This window comes from Carlito syrichta, unplaced genomic scaffold, assembly GCF_000164805.1.
Source record: "Carlito syrichta isolate Samal-C Ts95f unplaced genomic scaffold, Tarsius_syrichta-2.0.1 Scaffold307227, whole genome shotgun sequence".
Classification (NCBI taxonomy): domain Eukaryota; kingdom Metazoa; phylum Chordata; class Mammalia; order Primates; family Tarsiidae; genus Carlito; species Carlito syrichta.
The window spans coordinates 80,247-89,512 of record NW_007251323.1 but is presented as its reverse complement, the minus strand read 5'-3'; the positions used below and the strand labels follow the sequence as shown (position 1 = coordinate 89,512).

General features: G+C 44.4%; 1 protein-coding gene across 1 annotated transcript in view; it reads right to left on the bottom strand.

The window, feature by feature from the left end:
- The window catches only part of PCCB (propionyl-CoA carboxylase beta subunit), a 63,275-nt gene that overhangs the window by 11,386 nt on the left and 42,623 nt on the right, over positions 1-9,266 (bottom strand). The window contains exon 9 of the mRNA XM_008064214.2: positions 2,609-2,732. Within this exon, the coding sequence (XP_008062405.1) occupies positions 2,609-2,732 (124 nt within the window). The remainder of the gene's footprint in view (positions 1-2,608; positions 2,733-9,266) is intronic.

Genomic DNA, 9,266 nt, shown 5'->3' with positions numbered 1-9,266 from the left:
AAAAAAAAAAAAAAAAAAAGAAAGGAGATCTGGAAGAATAGACAGGAACAATGCTAGCACTAATAAGGGAAACAGCAAGGTTGCAAGATAGATATTAATATTGATATACAAAAATCAATCCCTTCCCATATGACATCAGTAAACAAGTAGAATTTGAAATAAAAAATAAGCCGGGCTCGGTGGCTCAGCCTGTCATCCCGCACCTTTGGGAGGCTGAGATGAGTGGATGGCCTGAGCCCGCGGGTTCGAGACCTGCCTGAGCAACTTGGCGAGACCCCATCCCTACAATAAATCAAAAATCAGCCAGGCATGGTAGCGCGCGCCTGTAGTTCCAGCTACTCGGAAGGCTGAGGCGGAAGGATCGCCGGAGCCCAGCAGGCGAGGCTGCAGTGGCCGGGAGCGGCCACTGCGCTCCAGTCTGGGCGACTGAGTGAGACTCCAACTCAAAAAAAAATAAAAATAAAAATAAAATACTATTTACATCAGCATTAAAATGAAATACTTAGATATAAAACTGACAAACTACATACAAGATGTATATGAAGAAAATGACAAGAGAACTAAATAAAACTAGTACAGTCACAAACGGAGGCGCCTCGAGAAATTTAAAAAAAAACTACCACATGATCCAGCAATTCCACTTCCAGGGACATTTCCTAAGAACTGGAATCAGCATCTCAAGAAATATCTGCACCCCCTTGTTCACTGTAGCACTGTCCGCAACAGCCAAGGCGTGGAAACAATCTGAGTGTCTAACCATACATGACTAGACACAGAACATGAGACTTCGGGGCAGAAGCCACGTGGAGGAGGCCTGAGCGACCGAGAGCACAGCGGCCACCACGCGCCTCCTCAGCAAGCCCAAGGATGGGAAGACCCCCAGGAGCTGCAGAGCAGGGGGAAGAGGAATCGAGCACGGGCCCACCCTCTGGGCTCACGCAGTCCATCCAGAACCACACCCAGGGCATATCAGGCCAGTCAACGGGGGCCGCTACATCTCCAAGATGTTCCTGCAGGGGACTCTGTCATCGTGGCTCTGCGAACCCGCTCATCACCGCAAGCAGGGCCTCCTCCCGCCACCGGCTCGCTCCCCCGCCCGACGAAGGCCTACCCTTTGTGATGGGAATAATAAAGCCCTGTGGTTTTTTTCTAAAAAAAAAAAAAAGAAAGGAAATGTCACACAACACACAGGAATATTATTCTGCCATAAAGAGAAGGAAATTCTGCCATTTGCAACAACATGGATGAACCTGGGGAAATTTATGCTAAATGAAGTAAGCCAGTCACAGAAAGACAAATACTGTATGATCTCATTTACATATGGAAACTAACAAAGTCAAATTCACAGAAGCAGAGAGAAAAACGAATGGGAAGATATTGGTCAACAGGTACAAACCTTCAGTTATAAAATGAATAAGTTCTGGGAATGTAATGTACACCATGGTGACTGCAGTTGGTAATACTATATTGCATACTTGAAATTTCCTGTGAGAGTAGATATCAAGTGCTCTCACCACAACTAAAAGGTAACTAATCTGTTAATTAACTTAATTGTGGTAATAATTTCATAACGTATATGTACACCAAATCATCACATTGTATACCTTAAACAGATACAATTTTTATTTGTCAATTATACCTCAATAAAGCTGGAGGGGAAACCAATTAAATAAATGGAGAGAAAGTCCATGTTCAAGGATAAGGAGACTCAATACAGATGTTCCCTGATTTACAATGGTCTGACTTACAATGTTGTTTTGCTTTATGATGGGTTTCTCAGGGTATTAAATGCATTTTCAACCTATGATATTTCAACTTACAATGAGTTTGTCAGGACATAACTCCAGTGTAAATTGAGAAGCATCTGTACTGTCAATATGCCAGTTCTTTCCAAGGTAATCTATAAATCCGTCACAATTTCAATCCTAATCCTAGCAGGTCTTTTTCTAGATAGCAACAAAATAATTCTCAAGTGTAAATGGAAAGACAAAAGACCTAGAATAGCCAACACACTATTGAAGGAGAAAAAAAAGTCAAATGGGGCAACCCTCTCGAGTCCCCTCCCACTGTGAGAGCTTTCCCGTCCTCTCAATAAATTCTTCTTTCTCGACTCTGAAAAACAAAGGTCAACTTCAAGACTAAATATGCTACCATAATCAAAACAGGGTGGTCACTTTGGGAGGCCAAGGTGAGTGAATTGCTTCAGCCTGCGGGTTTGAGATCAGCCCCGGCAACTTGGCGAGACCTTGTCTCTACAATAAACCAAAAAAATCAGCCGGGCTACTCGGAAGGCTGAGGCGGAAGGATCGCCTGGGCCCAGCAGGTCGGTGCTGGGGTGGCCATGAGTGTGCCATGGCACTGCAGCCTGGGCGACAGAGTGAGACGCCCACTCAAAAGAAAAGAAAGAAAGAAAGAAAAGGGGGAGAAATATGAACAAGCATTTTGAGAGATTAAAAGAGACTGTGGCTTTCGTGCCACCCATTTGAGTTTCTCCTCTGGGCCTGAAAGGCCAGTCTGAAGAAAAGGCAGAAGGCAGACCGGACACCGCAGGCCCGGGCAGCCCTGGCCCCCACCCCCACCTGAGGTTCTGAGCGCGTCTCCCTCCTACCTGAAGCCACCTTAGGTTGGTTGCCCACAATCCCAACGGTCCTCCCGTTCATTCTTGCAAACCCAACCACAATGTTCTTGGCGTAAGTGGGCATGATCTCGAAAAAGTCACGCTCATCAACCACCTGCGGGAAGACATTCGCGTGTGAGCCCAAGGTGACCGAGACAAGCAACGACGCCGCAACGCTACAGACTGTGTGCAAAACCAGAGCTGGAGGCTCCCCCGCTTGCCCACGGTCTCCAAGGCTGGGGGGAGCATCGCAGCTTGTTTCAAAGCTCCATTTAAATGTGGAATCACTTGACAATTTTGGTTGCACCTCTGCATTTTGAAATCAGTTCAAATTTACATAAAAACTTCAAGAAACTTTCAAAAAAATTCATACAGGGGTAACATAAATAATCCAGAATTCATAAGATTGTGTATTTATTCTTACATGTTTAAACTTCAGTCGCCTTCGAAGTACTCTGCGTTTGATGCAAGATACCTATCGAGATGCTTGTTCCACTGCTCAAAACGGTTTTTGAACTCGTCGATTTTTATGCCTTTTAATGCTTCTACTGGTTTTGTTTGTTTGCTTGCTTTGCTTCACATTGGTAAAACATCTCTCTTTGAGGACTTTTTAAATTGGGGAAACAAAAAATATGTTGCTGGGGGACGATCAGGTAAAGAGGGACGGTGGGGCAGGGGGAGCGTGCCATTCGGGGTGATCAACTCCTGAAGGCTCAGCACAGCGTGGGCAGGTGCACAGTCCTGGTGAAGAACCAGTCACCTGTTGACCACAGCTCAAGACATTTCCTCCACAAATCGTGATGCAGCCGTCTCGAAACTTCCAGATAAAAACTGTGGTTGGCCGTTCGGTCCAGAGGAACAAATTCTGGGTGTATTACAAGGCGCCCGTCCTCCAAAAGGTAATTCCAGGCTTTTTGGGGTCCCCCTCATATCACCCAGATTCTTCATTTATTAACATTTCATCACATAAGATTTACCACTCTCAATTTTCTTTTTTGTTGGGGTCTCACTCTGTCACCCAGGCTGGCGTGCAGTGGCTCGATCATGGCTCAGCCCAGCCTTGGCCTCCTGGGTTCAGGCAATCCTTCCACCTCGGCCTCCTGAGCAGCGGAAACTACAGGTGCACAGCACCATGCCCGGCTAATTTTCTTATTATTTGCAGAGACAAGGTCTCTCTATGTTGCCTGGTCTGGTCTCAAACTCCTGGATGAAAGCAATCCTCCCAACTTGGCTTCCCAAAGTGCTGGGATTATAGGCGTGAGCCACCGTGCCCAGCAGCTCTCGGTTGTTTTTTGTTTTTGTTTTTGTTTTTGAATTGGAGTCTTACTCTGTCACCCAGACTGGAGTGCAGTGGCCACTTCTGGTCACCTCAGCCTCGACCTGCTGGGCTCCGGTGATCCTTCTGCCTCAGCCTTCCTCGTAGCTGGAACTACAGGCGCGCGCTACCACGCCCGGCTAACTTTTTGATTTGTTGTAGAGATGACGTCTCGTCAAGTTGCCCAGGCAGATCTCGAACCCACGGGCTCAGGCAATCCACTCACCTCGGCCTCCCAAAGTGCTGGGATTACAGGCTGAGCCACCAAGCCCGACCCCTTTTTCTAATATATACGCACAAACATTTTCCTTGAACCATTCGAGAGTAAGTTGCCAACAGCACGCCCCTTTATCTCTCAGCCACTCCCAGTCTGTCTCCTGAGAACAGCACACCTCTCATCTCTCATAACTACCAGGATATTACCAAAATCTGGAAATCAACAGCAACACAATACTATGTTGTCACATAACCTCATTCGTTTGCCAGTCGTTCTAGTGGTGTCCTTGATAGCAACAAAAGCAAAAAAGGTCCCGTTCCGATCCTTCCACCTCAGCCTTCTGAGTAGCCGGAATCACAGGCATGCGCTTACCACGCCCGGCTAATTTTTTGATTTATTGTAGAGATGAGGTTTTGCTGCCCAGGCAGGTCTTGAACCCGCGGGCGCAGGCAATCCACTCACCTCAGCCTCCCAAAGGCGTGGGATTACAGGCTGAGCCACCAAGCCCGGCTAGAATGTGCCTTCTACTTGGGTTTGTTTGGTGTTTCTTCACATGTAAATCTGAACTAAGCATTTTTTTTGGCAGGCGTAGCACAGAAGTGACCTTCTCAGTGAACCACACACAGAAGTGACCTTCTCAGTGAACCACACCAAGTGACACACGATGTCGAATTGTCTACTAATGGTGGTGATGTCTACCAGGTTTCTCCTCTGTAAAGTGATTATTTCTCCCATGTAATTAACCAGAATTTTGTGGGAAGACTTTGACAATACATAAAAATCCTATTCTTCAAAACTTTCATTAAAAATCCAGTTATTGGCTAGATGCGGTGGCTCACAGCTATAACCACAGCACCATGAGAGGTCAAGGCAAGAAGATCACTTAACCCAGGAGTTCGATACCAGCATCGGAAACATAGCCAGATCTCGTCTCTACCAAAAGAATCAAAAAATAAGCCGGGCACACAGACACATGCCTGTAGTCCCAGCTGCTCAGGAGGCTGAGACGGGAGACCAAGGCTGCAGTCCAGCATTGGTGACAGAGTAAGACCTCAACTCAGAAAACAAAAAAACACACACGCCAGGCGCGGTGGCTCAAGTCTGTAATCCCAGCACTTTGGGAGGCCAAAGCGAGAGGACTGCCTGAGCTCAGGAGGACAAGAGCAGGCCGGGCAATGTGGTGAGACACTTAGCCGGGCGTGGTAGCACACGCCTGTAGTTGCAGCTCCTTGGAAGGCCGAGGCAGAAGGATCGCCGGAGCCCAGCAGGTCGAGGGTGCGGCGGCCGGGAGCGTGCCACTGCACTCCAGCATGGGCGATGGAGTGAGACTCCAACTCAAAAAAAAAAAAAGTTCACACCCTTCCCAACACTTATTTCTTGTCTTTTGATAATAGCTATTCTAACAGGAGTGCGGTGATGTCTCACAGTACTTTTTATTCTCATTTCCTGATGATTAGTACTGCTGAGCATCTTTTCATATACCTGTGGGCCGTTTTATGTCATCTTCAGAGACACGTCTATTCAGGTCTTCTACCCATTTTTTATTGAGTTGTACGTTTTCTTGCTATTAAGTTATATGAGTTCTTTACAAATTCCTGATATTAACTCCTTTTCAGATAAATGGTTTACAAATATTCTTTTCCAGCCCACAGGCTGCCTTTTCATTTTGTTCTCTCTTTTGCTGTGCAGAAGCTTGTGAGCTGACTATAGTCCATTTATTTATTTTTGCTCTTGTACCCTGATCTTTCGGTGTAACAGCAAATGTCAAAAAGCTGCATTTTCTTCTAGGAGTTCTACGGTCTTACATTTAGGTCTTGGATATATGTTAAGTCGGGTTTTGTGTGTGGCGTGAAATAAGAGTTCTATTTCATCCTTTGTGAAAATACAGCTTACCAGCACCAGTTATCAGAGACTGTCCTTTCCCCTTTGTGTCTTTTCGGTGCCCTTGTCAGAAATTAGTTGACCACATATGATTACACTTATTTCAGGACTTTTATGCTATTCTCTCTCTTTCCAACAGGTCTGCACACTTTTCCACAAATGTTTAGTCACGTGACTGTTGTCTTTTGAAAATGGTATGTTCTAGGCTGGGCACAGTGCCCACGCCTGTAATCCCAGCACATTGGAAGGCAGAGGCAAGAGGATTGCCTGAGCCCAGGGGTTTGGGACCCTGAGCAACTTGGTGATATCTCATCTCTACAATAATTAAGAAATTAACCAGACACAGTGGTGTGTGTCTGTGGTTCCAGCTGCTCGGAAGGAAGGCTGAGGCGGAAGGATTGCCTGAATCCAGCAGGTCGAGGCTGCAGCAGCCATAAGCATGCCACTGCACTCCAGTCTGGGCAAGAAAGTGAGACTCTAACTCAAAAGAAAAAAGAAAAAGAAAATGGTATGCTCTTGCTTTTTCCATTAGTATGTTGAATCATGCATTCTTTTTCACTGCTATATGTAAAATTTATAAATATTAATATACGTGCATTTTGAAATTTGTCATTCTTGTATTTTTGAGTTTAAGATTTTGCAATAATTTATAAATTGTGAGCTGTTGCATTTTTAAACTTAGAATACAAACACAAAAAAGTAAAATCACTTAAAGGCACTATGAAAAGTTAACACTTTTTACCATTTTGTTATACATTTTCCTAGATTTCTCCCATAAGTGTTTGGGATTTTCTTCGACAGAAGACTTTTTTTGTGAGTTGGTGTCTCAATCTGTCGCCTAGGCTGGAGTGCAGTGGCACGCTCATGGCCACTGCAGCCTCAACCTGCTGGGCTCAGGTGATCCTTCCGCTTCAGCCTTCCAAATAGCTGGAACTACAGGCATGCGCCACCATGCCCAGCTAATTTTTTTTAATTTATTGTAGAGATGAGGTCTCACCAAGTTGCCCAGGCTGGTCGTGAACCCATGGGCTGAGGCAATCCAATCACCTCAGCCTCCCAAAGTGCTGGGATTATAGGCGTGAGCCACTGCGCCCAGCCTTTTAATAGATGATTTAAATGAGTATTTAGTCAAATTGTCATGTGTTTATCTGACATTTGCTTTACTCTTCAGAACACTTGTTTTTTATCATAACTTTGGTGCCAAGACTTCTTTGAAAGTGCAGTTTATTCCATTTAACTTTTTTTTTAGCTTTATTGAAGTATGACTGACAAACCTGTATATATTTAAGGTATACAATGTGATGTTTCATAGATGTGTACACTGAGAAATGACGACCATAATCAAGGTAACTGGCATATCAGTTTAGTATATAAAGTTAAATTATTAGTCACTGATTTTCAACTAATTGGTTAATGCTATTTACTGCATAACCCAGTATTTTCCTTAGGGAATTTATGCTTATTGTACATGAGATAAATATTACACGTGTTATATAATGTGTGTGTGTGTGTGTCTATGTTTGAAATAGGTTCATGTTTGTGTTTACATTTCCTTTACGGGTTTTCTCCCAGTCTTGATTTTATTTTTTTCATATGTAAAACATTAGTACAGTTAAATAGTGTTATCTCCCTCTCCCTTACTCATCTCCTCGCTTCCTGATATGTTGTTCATGTGTTTGTATTTGTGTCTGTATCTTTTCACTTCCCCTTCCAGCTTCTTTATGTGGAAAGTAACATAGTATAGACACGCTTCAGCACTGCAGGTTTTTCCACTTAGCAACATACACTGGGAATCACTCCCTATCTGTTCATAGACACCATCCTCCTTCTTGTTCACTTCTCCATAGTGCTCTAACCGTGTGATGCAAAAAAGTTGTTCAACCAACCTCCTACATGTGGCTTACGTTATTTTTAAATTTACATGTAGGTTTAGAACAGCTTGCAATTACAAATGACAATGTAATAATGGTAGTAACCCATACCAATCCGTAATTTTGTATGGTGGTGAAAAGGGCACCTTCAGAGTAAGCTGCTAGAAATGGAACTGCTGGGTCAAAGTACACAAAACTTATTTAGCACTAGATAACACCAGACTCCCCTACCAGCAATACATGAGCATGTCTGCTTCCCCACAGCCTTGCCAACGGAAGGTGTTTTCTTTTCGAGTCGGAGTCTCACTGTTGACCAAGCCGGAGTGCAGTGGCACCTTCATGGCCTCTGCAGCCTCGACTTGCTAGACTCAAGCCATCCTTCCTCCTCAGCTTTCCAAGTAGCTGAAACTATAGGCGTGCACCACCACACCCAGCTAATTTTTTGACGCACTGTAGAGACGAGGTCTTGGCAAGTTGCCCAGGCTGGTCTCAAACCCTAGGCTCAGGCAATCCCCTTCCCCCGTCTCCCAAAGTGCTGGGATTACAGGGATTACAGGTGTGAGTCACCATGCCATGCTGAAACGTGTTCTCAAAGCTTTTATTTGCGGCCAATCTGACATATGAGAAATAATGCGATGTGATTTTAATCTGTATGTCTAACATTATGAGTGAAGTTGAACATCTTTCCATACGTTTAAGGTTCACTTTATCTTTTTTGTAAGCTACCTACTCATGTTTTTGGCCACTTTTCTATCAACTTTGGTCTTTTTGTCCCTCAATTTGTAGCATCTCTTTATTAAGGATATTAATACTTTGTGACATGGGTTACAGATATTTTCTACCAGTTTATTGGTTGTCTTTTGACTTTGTTTATAGTTTACTGCTTTGTAGAGTGGGATTTTTTAATTTTTACATGTCAGCTTTATTGTTTCTTTTACGAAAACTGGATTTTCAATTACAGTTTCTTTACCTTTCTCCAAGGTTTTAGAGGAATTCATCTGTGCTTATTTTAGTGCTCATACGGATTCACGGATTATATTTAGTTCTCTGGCCCACTTGTGACCTATTTTTGTATATGGTGTAAAGTATGAATCTAACCATGTATTATCCAGTTGTCACAACATTGTTTATTAAAAAGCTAATCTTTAGCGGGCTCGGTGGCTCAGCCTCTAACTCCGCACCTTTGGGAGGCTGAGGTGAATGTATTGCCTGAGCCCACGGGTTCGAGACCCGCCTGGGCAACTTGGCAAGACCTCATCTCTACAATAAAGCAAAATGAGCCAGGTGTGGTAGCGCACGCCCGTTGTTCCGGCTCCTTGGAAGGCTGAGGCGGAAGGATCGCCGGAGCCCAGCAGGTCGAGGCTG